The sequence below is a fragment of the Sparus aurata genome, chromosome 11, assembly GCF_900880675.1.
Source record: "Sparus aurata chromosome 11, fSpaAur1.1, whole genome shotgun sequence".
Taxonomy (NCBI): Eukaryota; Metazoa; Chordata; class Actinopteri; order Spariformes; family Sparidae; genus Sparus; species Sparus aurata.
The window spans coordinates 13,104,297-13,118,516 of record NC_044197.1 but is presented as its reverse complement, the minus strand read 5'-3'; the positions used below and the strand labels follow the sequence as shown (position 1 = coordinate 13,118,516).

Below are 14,220 nucleotides of genomic sequence, written 5' to 3'. Positions count from 1 at the left end.
GATAGGTGTACAGACAAACCGGTCCCTGAAGATTCATGAGACAGCATCCTCCCCTTCCTTCCTCCCTCTCTTCTTCCCGCCCTTCTTCCCTCCCTCCCTCCCTCCCCACCTGCTGCTGCCTCTGCTGCCGTCGTCCCCTGCGGTACACCAAGCTGCCGTCCCTGTCCGCCAGCATCAGTATAAAAACCCCTCCACATGCCCTGCCATGGGGATTTGGGTGTTAAAACTTTCAAGAAAGAACACCACCACCACCACCCCCCCTTTCCCCCAAAAAAGCCCCCTTTTTCTCATCCCCATGACCTACGCCTCCCTCCAAATCAGCGCCGTCCCCCCTCAGACCTCCCAACACAAAGCCCTCAGAGCAAAACCCCGCACAGAAAATCATAGCACACCATTCAATCATTGTTTTTTCCCCTCTCTCACCCCTTTTATGGTCCCACTAAAGGTTTTAGCCGGGCAGAGAAGGAGGGCTGTCACTGAGGAAACCTTAGCCCATTGATGAAGTGACAGGAGCTGCCAGAATATGATCCTAATCCTGTTTCCAGCATTCTTTTAGCCCGCTGGCATCGCAATTCCTCCACACATTCTCTGAGCTGTCAACTAGGAAAATCCCTCTAATAGCGCATTGCCCAGATACACATCAAAGAGCTCCTGGAAACCTTCAGCAGCTTAGCTGCCATAGACACACACACACACTCTCTCTCACTCACACACACACACACACACACAAACACAGCATTCCCATTAACTTACACCCATATGATCATTACGTACACATAAAACCAAAACATTCATGACAAATTGACCACGTACTTAAAGAGTATACCTGGGGGAAAAAAATGTCTTTGCAGCCCCAAAATTATTTTTATGCACTGTAACACACACACACCAGCCCTCTCACCTCCCTTTCTCCACGAAGACAGTGATATAATCTTTACGGTCATGGAGCGAGGAAGCGGGGAAAAAGACCAGGGGAAAAGAAAAAAAAAAACAGGTGTCTGAACTTTGCTGACTCCAGGAACCCTTTCAGTTCTATTTTATCTCATTCTATTCTTACTTAATCCATCGATATCCCAACCAAAGGTAATCTTCTTATGGCAAAGCATTCTGTTTCGGTGCAGCCAAACCTCGGCTGACAGGGTGGGGGAAGAGGGGGAGCAGGGAGAGAGAGAGAGAGAGAGAGTGAAGGGTGGGTGGGTGGCTGGTGGATTGGAGACTCTTTAGAGCCTGACACTGTGCTTCAGTCATTTCATTTAGGATTAGTTATTCTGCGCTGGGTGAACAAGTGGCAAGCTCTCCCGCATGTGGTATGTAAACCCCACCACCGAGGATGGAAGACCTCCTGCGTCTAAATTATTTACGGTTCCGTCAAGGTGTCTTCAGGAGGACATATTAACCTTTTTTTTTTTCTTTGACTATAAAATATTGAACGTCATATGTAAGGAAATCTAAATTTAAGATTCCCATTTCTGTCGGAGAGGAGCCGGAGTCGGCGCGCCCTGAACTAATCCCTCTCTTGTTTCTGGATTCCTGTCACTCGAGAAACTTTGAGAAAAATGTTTTGGATGTTTTTTTTTTAAGACGTCACTAAATGTATTAACAGAATGTGGATGAGTTTCAGTTTTTACATTATGACTTCAGTGTAGTGTGTTGCAATGTTTGGCATGCTGACCAGCTAGCCGCGGCCCACCCCGGGTTCGAAGCTTCTGCGCTAACTGTGTAAACAGCAACACTTAAACTGGTTGCGTTTGATTAGCACCTGGTTCAAGACAGACGGCTTGTCTGGTTTCCTTCCCACTCACGTTTTAGCTGAGAAAGGTTAAAAGAAACAGAAACCTAGAAACCTGAAAACACAAAAGTGCATTTTAGAAATTTGGAATTTTAATGATATTCATGCAGAGTGTCTCTGTTTCTTCAGTTCCAGTGCAGAAACGTCGCCTCGTGCATTTTTTCTTTTCTTACATTTTTACGAGGTTCTTGAGTCAAACTGAAGTTTAAAGGTCCAGTGTGTAAAATTTGGGGGAACATATTGGCAGAAATAAAATATAATATTCAAAATTATGTTTTCACTGGTGTATAATCACCTGATGCTAAGAATCATTTTTGTCACTTCAGAATGAGCCTCATTAATCTGTAAAGGGAGTGCACAGAAGACGGTGAGGTGAGGGGTATTTCATCGGTTGCCGTCTCCAACCGCACCACTAGATGCCACTGAATCCTCCACGCTGGACCCTTAAAGCTCCCACTTTGCTTTGGAAAATGTTCAAATGAGGCAACGTGAGTCAGTGCGGGCAAATACTTTCATCTTACTTTTCCAACTGACGACACTGAGAACATGAGTCATTCTTAGGTGTGATTTATTCCCTTGCATTAAACAGATAAATTACTCACATTTTAAACAACTGAGAAATACATGTCTTGAATCTATATCGATATAATACATAGAGAATGGGCCTGTGCGTCTCTCCTGCTGAAGTCATTGGCTCAGAAAAGAAGTGGTGTCTCTGCTGAGTTCAGTCTGGCATCCAAGTGAGCAAAAAAAAGTCGGCCAGGTTCATTTTATTTTTCGCCGCGTCTCCTCTGGTGCTGTTTCTGCCGTTGGTCCTTTTGCTTCAAGCTACACTTGCAGTCGAACGTTTCCTCTGGAATGGTTCACAGGAGGAGTTGCTCTTCACCCAGGCCGATGGAAGCGAACACTGAGGGATATTTACAACGCTCACTGGATTCTTTGCAGGCTGAGCTGAGTGCTGTAACTTAAACAAGGAGAGTCACGTGTCATCTACAAAAGAAATACAGCTGAATGGGGGATTATATTCAGCGATCGTAGCTTTATTTCTGATATCAGATCTGATGTGACTTCATTCTGTGTCTTGTGGCTGTAAGCCATGCTTCAGAGGGGGTGCATGCATGCATAGGGTCCCATTCAGGGGTTGAATCATAGAATATTTTAATATCTTATATCTGTCCTGGAATGAGGCTTTTATGTCCCAAACTTCACAGAGGAAGCTGAAGAGGAGTCGTATACAAGCAAAGTTCCACAGGCAAAAAAAGTACAGTTCAGTCAGTCCAGGTGGGATTCTTTTCATTTTCAAGTCCATTGAGTTCTTGTTATAATCTTATTTTCTGTTAAGTCTATCCAGCCGAGGTGCTTTTCATGTTCTGGTGTGTTCCCAGCGATGAGCCGCATGCCCATACGATGACGATGATGAGGTGACTGCCCAGGGCCCCCCGAACTAAAGTGCTGCTCTGTAAAACATTTTGTGGTCTTTACACGTGCCTGAAAAATGTGTTTTATCTGCTTGGTTGTGATTTTGAAATTAGGTTTATTTAAGTCTAGAAAGCTGCAAAAAAAAAAAAAAAAGTCAAATAAAAAGCAGTTTAATTAAAATAATGTGGAAACAAGCACAAATTTAGAAGAGGACAGAGGACTTTTGAAATTTGAAATCGTTAAGACGGACGATTTTGTAGTGACCAAAGCAGCTCAATGAGTTTTTTGGGATGTGTTTGAGTTTAGAGTGGATACACATTGTAGCTGAGGTGAAGAGGAAAGCGAAGGGGGGCCCAGAGTCCTCTCCTGTTGACTGGGACTATAACTTGTAGGTACGGCCCTGACTAGTGGGCGAGCACACAGAAGGAGCAGCCCGAGCTTCAGTTGGGGAGCGTGTCCAATCCGAGCGATGCTGCATGCTGCTTGGCCCTCAGACGGAGGTTCTCGATGCTGGTGGTCTTGCTGTTGAGGCTTCCGGGGAGGCTGCCCGGTGCCGTCTGCAGCAGCGGGCTGTTCCATACCTGCTGGGCCTGCGACAGGGTCTGGTAGTAGGACTGGCAGGGCAGCGAGCCCAGCGGGGACGGCATGTTGACGTTCATGCCCAGGTAGGGCAGAGAGGACGGCGTGCTCATGTCAAAGGACGGGTAGTGCACCAGGTTGTTGGTGGCGGCCATGTGCTGCCGAAACTGCTCCTGCAGCCGGAAGAGGCTGAGAGGAGACGAGGCGTAGGAGTTGCTTTGTGCCAAACCGCTGGACGCACTGCTGGAGGACGGCAGGGCGGGGGAGCTCAGGGGAGAGTCTGAGAGACAGGAAGACAGGAGGAGGACTTTAGTATCTATGGACACACACAATGACATGTCTTGCATGAATGTTTTTTGTGTGTATCCTGTAAATTGTGGGCTTTTGTTAGGCCTTTAGATATGATTAGATTCTTTAATATGACACATCAGTATGACAGAAAGGGTACCTGATGTGGGGCTCAGCCGTTTGCAGGATGGAGAGCTGCTCCCCAGCTGCGCTCCGCCCTCCCCCTGCATCTCCTCCGGGATCTTCACCCTCGTCTCCCCTCTCATTTCGTCCTCGTCTCTGTCGCCGTTGTCCTCTGCTGCCGACTCGCTGTCTGACGGCTCAGGGGAGGTAACGTTCACTTCCACGCTCATCTCACCTGGCTGCGGCCGTGCGGCTGCCAGCCTCTCTGTCTCTGAGTGGCAGGAGGAGGAGGAGGAGGGAGGAGGAGGAGTGTGGGCTTCAGGGACCAGGGTGGTGCTGCTGCTGCTGCTGCTGCTGGTGGTGGTGGTGGTGAGGTCAGCCTTGGACTCGTCTGTAGAGCCCTCTGCAGCTCCGGAGGCCTCCTTCTGTTTCTGGAGCTGCTCCTTCTGCAGGCTGCGCTGCTTCTTACGGAACTTGGCCCGCCGGTTCTTGAACCAGACCTGCCAGATGCATCAACAGACAACTTTAACCGCCTTGTCTTCACATTTTTGCAATCACCTTGACTGTGCATTATCACTTCTAACAACACAAGTTGGCATTAAAGTTCACCCTTAACTGAGTGTCTCTGGGTGAAACAACAAGCACACAGGAGGAGATACATTCACTCTGAGGGGGTTTTTACCTGAACGCGTGCCTCGGGCAGGTTGGTGCACATGGCCAGACGCTCACGCATCACTACGTCGGGGTAGTGGGTCTTCTGGAAGGTTTTCTCCAGGGCCTCCAGCTGCTGGGCGGTGAAGGCCGTTCGACTGCGCCGCTGCTTTCGGTGCTGGGAGCCATACCGGGCCTCAAGGATAATGTCTTGAAATGTGCAGCCGTTGAGAAAACAAGAAACACGACCAGTTTAAATGAAGGCCGAGGTCAGGGGGCGTTTGAGCACCCAGAGGATCGATGGTGACCGTTTGAATCATTTTAAACATCCAACAAGAAAATGAGCTACTGATTCTTACCAGCCAGCCTCTCAGCAAGAGTGAGGGCGTGCACTGAGGGCCTGTAGTCAGGCGCATGCTGGGCCTGCTGCGCCGCCTGCTGGTGGAGGTTGTACATGGCGCTCAGTGAGTTCATGGCGTGCAGAGAGTAGCCATTCACCCCGTAGTGCTGCATGACTGGCGAGCTGTCTGCAGAGAGAAAGACGAGCTGTGTGAGAGTCAGGCCTCCTTCTAAATGAAACCGTTTCCAGATTTAAAGTTGTAGCTCCTTTAAACATCTGTTTGTGACAATGTTTGCTGCAGTCTCATTGAAATGGCAACAGGTGAGCATTTAAAGTAGAAAATGATTCCTTCATTGTATTATGATTATTATATTAGTTATTTCACTCATCACCGTTCGTGTGGGATGGCAGTCGGAACGGAACATTTTAGAAAGCGTTTTTTTATTTGTATTTTTTATTTTATCGTTCCCTCGGAGTGTTTGCCCACATTTAAATCTTTAGGGGATCAAATAAATATCTTGCTTTGAAACTATTAATGTGCAGTAGTATTATAGCTAAGGTTTGATGAAAGCAACATTTAATCATTTGGGGACAGATTTCGTTGTAGTCGAGGTGCAAAAAAAGAAAAAGAAAAAGAAAAGTACAAATTTAAATAGAAAACAGTAATTACAATTTCTGTTTACCACTTAATTCTATAAAAAAAATGTAGTAATAAAAATACAGGTAAATATAGAAGTTAGAACACATCTTTGCATGGTGAAAGTGGTCAATATGATAGATTTGCTTATTGTGGTCAACCAAATTAATATGAAAAGAAATCCCCACATGCATAATAATAATAATAATAATAATAATAATAATAATAATAATAATAATAATATTTTGTTTACCATCCCTGTCTCATTTAACCATTTACGATCAGATTAAACATTCAGTCTGCGGACTATTTGAATTGGAAACACTTCCTCTAGCTGACACGTTGCTGAAGCTCCGCGGGCTGCCCTGACAGCAGGTGCGTCCAAATATTTACTTTGCTCCCCGAGAGTCGAGTTTGGGGGGCAGCGGGTCCCAGGTCAGCTTTAGACGCCCGGAGGCTGCCGGAGACGTGTGAAAAGGTCCTCAGTGAAATATGCAGCAGGATCCCCCGGTCGGGTCGGGCCGCTGTCTAATGTGGGTGCTAAATAGGCTCCAACAATATATTAATTTATCATCAGGGCCTGACACGTGAAGGATGGGGCAGGCTGTGTGCGCGCGCGTGTGAGTGTTATGAAAACGTGTGACCAATACAATCACATTTTAATTTGTTTTACGTGTGTGTGTGTTTTTTCCTTCCTGCATTATTGTACCACACCAGCCTCTGGCTAGATTCGCGTAATCTGTTCGATTTTTTTTTTTTTTAATCTGCAGCTTAAAAATTCAACATACGGCTCTTCTTCTTTCAGGACAATGTCACGCAGCCGCCGGCTCTGATTTAAGGCTAATTATGCTAATTGCCGTGGATTTATGAGTTATACAGCATTTAGCTGAAGACTGCCTCGGGGCCCGGAGCCCCGTGATGCACGGATAGCAGAGCGCAGATCTTTAAAGGTGCATGTTGTAGGTTTTTTTTTTTTTTTTTGGGGGGGGGGAAAGAAGAGGAAATGCACGATAAAACAAACTAAACAAACAAACACTTTTGTTTTCATGTTTGCATAAGATGAATAAACAAACTGACCTGAGAGGACAGCACAGGTTCAGACTGAGTTACTTTGTTTATGTGTGGTGGACCCTGCCACCTTTCTAGCGTCAAAACAGTGTTCTGGGGAAACTTATTTACCTCTGAAAGCAGCTTGTTTACGCAGATATTGAACAATTAAATAACTTGTGAATTTGTGTCATTGCCTCATTATATTGTAAAAATCAAAACTCCTGAATTTCTCCTTTAATCTCAAAGTCAAGTAACAGCTTGTAAATGTAAACAACAAAACCAATCTCATAGATAAATAAAATAACGTTTCTTTGACGCGTAATTTATCGCCTTCAAACCGTCAGTGTCACCGAAAACTTTGAAACACTTAAATGAGAAAAAAGACGCTCGTATGGTTCAGCTGCGGTGTCGCGGTGCTGTTCCGGACCTCCAATTTATCCGACTGATTCTGGTCCGACACTAAACTCCATAACATTCACACAAAAAAAATGAAAGTAAAAAGACTCGTACTGAAGCAAATGCGAGACAACTTGTACAGGAGCCCGGACCTCTTACCTCTCTTTTCTCTCTCTGTGTGTATCTGAAGCGAAATATTTCCACCGGCACCAGAAAATGTTTCCTCTCAGATCTCCGTCTCTAAAATCCGCGGGCGCTCGTTCATTCTCTCGCGTCTTCAGTGTTTCTTCATGCGGTGTGGTATCCTGAGAGTGTCCCCGGCTCCTGCTGCTGCTCCGTCCCCCGGCTCTCCTCTCTTTGGATGTGGGAGGATGCTGAGCTGCCATCTATCGGCCTTTAAAGCGCTCCGGGTGGGGGGGTCACCGGGGCGCACGCACGCTCCCTCCTCTGCGCCAATCCCGTCGCTCTCCCTCCAACCACAGCGCACCCGCCCTCCTCCGTCACCGCGCTGCTCACCTCAGACACCGTTTCCCTGCAGCCGAGGTGCCGACTTTTATAAAAGGAAGGGAATAAAAAAAACATTTTGTCGTTTTTAATTGTGTGGGCTGTGTAAGGATTTTTTTTGTTCTTATTAGTTTTTAGCTGCTTTAATTCTTATTAAGATCACTGTTATAATTATTTTTTATGTTATAATAATGACAACATTAATAATAACAATAATAACAGTAAAGTGTTTTTGTTTTTAGGGGGACGATGTGAAGACGAAGTTACACATAAAAATAAATGTACCTTAATGCTTTAAAACTGATTTGAGGAAATCAGCATGACGAGATGCATCCAAGCTTTTCTCCATCATCTGTTATTTATTTTATATTTTTAAAATCTCTGAGTCTACCTGAAAACGTGCCACTTTTATTTATTTTTCACTTTTTCCTTTATTTGTCTTTTGCAAGCGACTATAACTCCTCAACTGTTGTCTTATTATTATTAATTTATTTTTTTTGGCACAGCAGTAGCTTATAAGTTGATTTAATATTCATACTATCATCAAATAGCAACAAACACTCAAATGGACATTATGTTAATACTTTTTGTATTGGTTGTATTTAGGCTATGTCTTATACTATACATATTGCTCGACTTAAATTTAGAAGAATAAAGAATTTGATGTAAATATTTGCTTCAGCAGATCATCTTTTAAAGAATAAATACAAGAATAAAATAAATTGAACTCCAACTCATTTAATGCTGGAATACAGCCAATAAAGGCTCAACAACAGAGGTCTTAATTAAATGCTATGCGCGCCGGCCCGCGCCGCTCCTCCGCGGTGACTCTCAGGTTAATTCCGGGCTTTAATTTTATTTTCCTCTTGCCTCGGTTTGACTGCGTGTTCGGTGGGAAAAACGCGGGTGAGATGGAGAGATGCGGGCTTGGGGGCTCCACCGCCGCCTCCAGCAGCTCCCCGGCCCCGAGGGATTTGGGTTAGGATTGGGTAGACAAGACGCCATTTCACCCTCCAAAAAAATGTCTTAAAATGACTGCTGGTAAGAGGATTAAAACAATAATGCCCCCTCTCTCTTCTCCGAGGTTTTTTAGAAAAGATTTCTTCTCCCGGAGAAAAACCGTTTAGGCTGGAATTAAGGGCAGCGGAAAGTAGCCTTTTAATGTAAAGCTTGCATATTTTGTTGAATTTTTTTTTTTTTTTTCCTCTGAGAGAGTGAGAGAAGAAGAGGAAGGTGGTGGCGAGGTGGCGGAGAGGAGGAGGAGGGGGGTAGGATCAAATCCTTAAACTCAATTTGATCTTTGGCCACATTCATGTGCAGAACTTCAGAGTACTGGCAGCCAAAGTGTGAGAGGAGAATGTGATCTGGGGTCAGTTATACAGGCTGCCATTGTCCCGCGACCTTTCTGCTTTAATTAAACTTAGGCCTATTATATAATTGGGGGGGAATCTAAAATATGAAAGCAACAAAAGTAAAATGATTTTTATTATTATTATTATTATTATTCGACGTGAACAACAAGCAACAAGTGATCCATCAGCGTGTCAGTGATCATTTCTGTGAGTTAACGAATCTCAAAATAATAATAATTTTCAAATGTTAGTTTTTTTTCCCTCTTCTTTCTTCTAACTTCTGTTTGTCTTCTCTGTGTGTGTCAGTGTGGCTCTGCAGAGCATTTAGGTCGAGAGGAGGCAAAAAAAAAAAGAGGAAAAAAAAATCGGATTAACTTGTGAACCGATGGAAATAAGAACTTAAACTGGAGGTAAATCTGTCCAGTGTCTCTTTGTGGAGACCGTTTCTAAAGCAATTAAAGCGAGAAGGAATTCCTCTCAGCTGCTCTTCCTCAAATCAGCTTTTTTTTCTCTCTACGGAACTTAATGCGGGCTAATGTCCAGCGTGGCTGAGGGCTTTAATGCAAGTGTCAAGAGGGCCTGCTATTAGAGCGATATTAGGCCAGTGGAGCAGCAGCCCCCACCCTCCTCCTCCTCCTCCGCCTCCTCCTCCTCACCACGCAGGGGTGGAGTGGACAGCAAGCTCACAACTGACTCACTTCACTTCACACAGATTTTACATTTTCAGAATGTAATTTTGAACTCAGAACAAATTATTAATAAAAAAGAAAAATACATATATTTGAGGATTTCTAGAATAATAATCAAAGGATTTAAATGTAAAGTTTTATAAAAGTATTTCTGAATGGGTTCACTAGAAGTTGTGATGCCTGTTTTGTCAGCTCACCGTCCGCAGACTCGTGTTGTGTCACCCACGTAAACTCCAGAGTTACAATTGCAGATTTATCTTTTTGCAACTGCAAGCAGAGACACATGTCTGCCACTTGCACGTAAAATGTAGACTACAAAGCATTTTTTTAATCACATTATTTGTTTTATATTAATGTGGACAAAAGTGAGCATTTCCCCGAGGTGTGTGGAAGACTGCAGGTGCGTGTGTTAGTTGGGAAATGTGAAGGTCCTCCCCCAAGAAAAAAATATGTTTCTCAATTTAGAAAATATGCAATTTCACAGAATTATTACCAAGTCTGTGTGCAAAAAGCTGGACAAGCTCAAACAGATTATAATGAGACAAAACCTCAGACCAAATACAACCAAATCTGAAAATCAATTAGTTAATTTTGATTTGATCACATTGATTTTACGATTATTTGTCTTAGTTGGTGCCCAAAAAAGGCTTGGATGCTGCACCTATAAGCCTTATAGTGATAGGGAAAACCGTCAAAGTGGATTGTACATTATGTTGCTATTTGCCAGAAGTGATTAATCTCCTTTTTATTTCCTTGATTAATAGTTCTCTCTTAAAATGTCAGAAAATACAGAGAAATATTCACATTTCTAACACATGGAGCTCATCCTAATGTCAACATGTATCTTGTTTTGGCAGATCAACAGTCCAAAACCCAAAGATAATAAATTTTCGATGACGTAACTCAGAGAAAAGCCGCAAATACTCAAACCTGCGGAGCTGCAACCACCAAACTTTTGGTATTTTTGCTTGAAAAGTGGCTCAAACCATCAAAATAGTTGCCAACTAATTTCCTGTCAGGCTATAGATTAACTAATCACCGCAGTTGTTCTTACTCTGAAAGACATAAACAGAAGTTCAAGATGTTTTATTTTGCTGAACAGTGTCAGCCGTGATTATGCTGATGATCCTGAATGCAGGATAGTTTACACATCTCTTTATTCACCATCTTCACACAGGCTCTCATCCCGATCACCTTCAGGATCTCAGCGTCGCTTGCTCCAGGCTAACTTTCTAAACCCCAAATTCATCTCAGATTTCTGTGGATTTCATCGCCGCACTCATTGTTCTCTGCACTCTGGCTGCATTCAGGCTTTATCATGTTAAAGCCTCTCCCCAGATCTGAGTTATCGTCTTTACTCTCAATCATCCTCCCGCCTGCTCTCTGAATATCAAAACTTTATCCCTGCATCAGGACTTTGGCTGCCTGAATCAAAGCTCAGCCGAGGAAGCTGCAGCGATTTATAAATCATGTTCAGTTTTTAATCAGGTTTATAACGCATGAGCGTTTGTAATTTTACCCCTCAAATGACTCACTATATTTCCAAGCGGCATTTTACATCAGATCCAGGAGAAAGTTGATGCCTTCAGCCTTCAGAGCCCATTAACTTTTATCATTAGGTTTTCTTTAACTTCATGAATATATTAGGTTTCAATCCAGCTGCTCGGGCCGGCACATGCTCTTAGTCAAGGTTAGCTTGTGCTCATTTGGGTGAAATTAATCATTTTGATGTATGGTTTGGAATTGACTGCTTCCTCTGGACTTGTATGACTGGAGTAACAAAGCAACTTGCCATTAGCAATCGTCTGGCTGCGTATTATCAGGGCATTCACTTTTAAGACTTTCCTCATACGTGTTTAAATGGACACATCTCTGCCTTCGCAGCCTCTGTTTTCTGATCACACAGCCTCTTATTCGCAGCTAAATTCCTCTCAGTGTCACATTCACATGGTTGTCATCTCTTGTATCTGTTAAAAGCACCAAAGTTACATGTAGTGTGAGACATCATTCTGCATAACCAAGGGGAAAAGGACAGGAAGTCTATTAAGTGCCGTGACAAATCAGACAAATAGACGGACGCTGCATCAGGCTGCTAACTTATGGAGATCCTGTAACTAAAAACAAAATAGTGAAAAGTTAAAGATATGCATTTTAATCATAGAATATGTAACATTTAGAGAAAATATAGTGAGTAAAACATTAGAACAAATAAGTCACAAATATTTGTAAAAGACTTAAGAATAAGTTTTTTTGTCCACTTGGGAGCAGTATAATTTTTGTTATCACCATCATAAAGCTTTTATGTTGAACATGTAAGCAAAGAATTGCCAGTTTACGCATCCAGCAGATGTCGAGCAACATCAGCATTTAATCTGAGTTGTGTTGCTTGCCACCTGACAAATATAAAATTAAATGTTTGCTCTCCTTTTTTTGCTCTGTTTTGGTCTCCACCAACTCCTGAGGAAAATACCTGGCTCTTCAGCAGCCAAATGCTCCACCATGTTCACCAGCTAGCTGCTAGATGTGTCTATCTGCAGTTTGGTGCAGGTCCGGTTGTGTACAGTCGATTTATCAGAGCCTTTTTTTGCACAAAGCAACTGCTGAGATCTGCGGCATTAAAACAGTGAGAGTGAAAAAAGTTAAAGAAAACCAAAACAATGTGCTAAAAGATGTGCAAGGTGAAAATTCTCAGTGTTTGTCAATACAAACATACACATTACATACTGTGGTTGTTAACATAATTAAAAATGTAAATATATTGATTGGTGCAGCATTTTAAAATTCAGCATTGCACCAACAATAAAAGCTTCACCTCGGTCAGTAACGTGGTAATGTCTTCATTATGTGACTGTAGTAAAGTATTATTGAAAGAGTAGAGTATTATTTTGTTACAGCTAAAAGACGAATATTACTGTAAAGCCAACCCCAACACTGGTTAGCAGTTAACATTTCTACAAACCACAGTTGTCATAGGCCACCTACTATATTAACATCTCTACTATACATTTCATACCATGTCCACATTACATGTTTATTACCTGACTTCCGTGTTGGTACGTGGAGGGCATGGTGGTGAAGTGACCATGGTGTTTTAGCATTTCAAAAGCTTGTCGTGACGAAAACTAGATATTTTTGACGGGAAGTCAGGACATCGACAGTCATATTTGTGGCAACCAATTTGTATTTCAAGCCAAAACATGAATCTGAAACCTGATCTTCACAAAATGTGTTTGTGCCTCACTTAACCAGAGCATGAGAAAAGCATTGTCAATTAAACCTAACGAAATGTAAAGTTTGTGTTTTTGTAAAAAACTTGCTAGAACTTGCTAGCAGAGATGAGGAGCGAACGACACTGAACCAATGAACTCACTTCCTTCCCCACCGATTTGTTGCATTTTTAAACTTGTAGTCTTTAGCCCCGCCCAACAAAGACTTAAGTGACATCACTTGAGACAGTTTAGTGGATTTCGTTCAGCTACCTCTGGAGACACAAAAGGATTTATATAACTTTTTCCACAAATGCAGTCAGACTCCAGTCAGTCAAAGACCTCTAAACAGAGTTTGATTTGTCAAAGTGTCCCCTTTAAAAACTGTATTTGAAACTTTTCACATTAAGAATTCTGATAGAAATTGGTGTTCAAAGAATATAATAATTGTAACAGAGACAAACATATTCTCTCCATGTTGGGCTAACCACAAGTTGTTCACTTTCACTATTGTTTATCCTCGTATGATCCTGTAGACACAGCGCACCATGCTGCAGCCGAGGCTGCTCCTCTGAACGGTTTCTCTGGCCGACTTGACATATCGAGGTTGGCAGGTTTGTTTCCTCCCTCTTTCTCAGAGCCGGTCTTTGGTTGTGCCCCTCAGGCTGCGGCCCAGCACAAGGGTTCCTATTGTCAGGGCCTAATCCAGGGGCTACACAGCTTTAGCAACATGGTGGGATAAAAGCCCATCAAACCACTACTTTATGGGGGCAAATCTTTCCTAATCCCTCGCTTTATCTAAACAAAAGGAGAGAAACAAGGGGATAGAAAGAAATTGTGCAGACACAGGGCAAGACCGGGAGCTAAGATGCAAAGAAGTAGTTTCACTGGAGAAGCTAACCATTTTTGACAGGCTTTCACTAAAGGGTTGACAAAAAACGGACACCAGGATTCCATAAAGGGCCGTACAGGGTCTTTTTTCTTTTCTGAAGTTAAGCTTTAAGATCCTTAGAGGGATATGTCGAAATTAGTGAGATTAAATTCAAAAACCTGAACTATTAAGAGGACTTGGCAGGGGGCACCTGTCAGTTTTGGACGCTAAGAGAAAAAATGCTCTTGGTGACACTCGGTTGATGTAAAAAAGCGACAACTGTGTGATCTCAAACCTATTCTTTACTCTTTTCTCAGACTGGGAAC

At 43.1% G+C, this 14,220-nt stretch overlaps 1 protein-coding gene across 2 annotated transcripts; it reads right to left on the bottom strand.

Annotated features, from left to right (window-relative positions):
- Positions 1 to 2,340: 2,340 nt before the first annotated feature.
- On the bottom strand, positions 2,341 to 7,665 carry LOC115590819 (diencephalon/mesencephalon homeobox protein 1-A-like). Of its 2 annotated transcripts, none has more exons than XM_030432262.1 (5): positions 7,432 to 7,665; positions 5,210 to 5,376; positions 4,881 to 5,075; positions 4,236 to 4,698; positions 2,341 to 4,067 (listed from the first exon to the last, which is right to left on the bottom strand). In XM_030432262.1, exons 2-5 carry the CDS (start codon positions 5,360 to 5,362, stop codon positions 3,649 to 3,651), a joined length of 1,230 nt encoding a protein of 409 aa, XP_030288122.1. In that variant the 5' UTR covers positions 5,363 to 5,376; positions 7,432 to 7,665; the 3' UTR covers positions 2,341 to 3,648. The 2 variants fall into 2 exon arrangements, with proteins under 2 accessions (XP_030288122.1, XP_030288123.1); XM_030432263.1 differs by having other exon boundaries at positions 4,881 to 5,059; positions 5,209 to 5,376; positions 7,432 to 7,661.
- Positions 7,666 to 14,220: the final 6,555 nt, after the last annotated feature.

Excerpts from the sequence above, each read along its gene's own strand:
- LOC115590819 (XM_030432262.1), bottom strand. The coding sequence starts at position 5,362 with ATGCAGCACTACGGGGTGAATGGCTACTCTCTGCACGCCATGAACTCA. Across the intron at positions 5,076-5,209 it reads CTCTTGCTGAGAGGCTGGCT|GGCTGCACATTTCAAGACAT; the intron begins GGTAAGAATCAG and ends TGTTTTCTCAAC. Across the intron at positions 4,068-4,235 it reads ACGGCTGAGCCCCACATCAG|ACTCTCCCCTGAGCTCCCCC; the intron begins GTACCCTTTCTG and ends CCTGTCTCTCAG.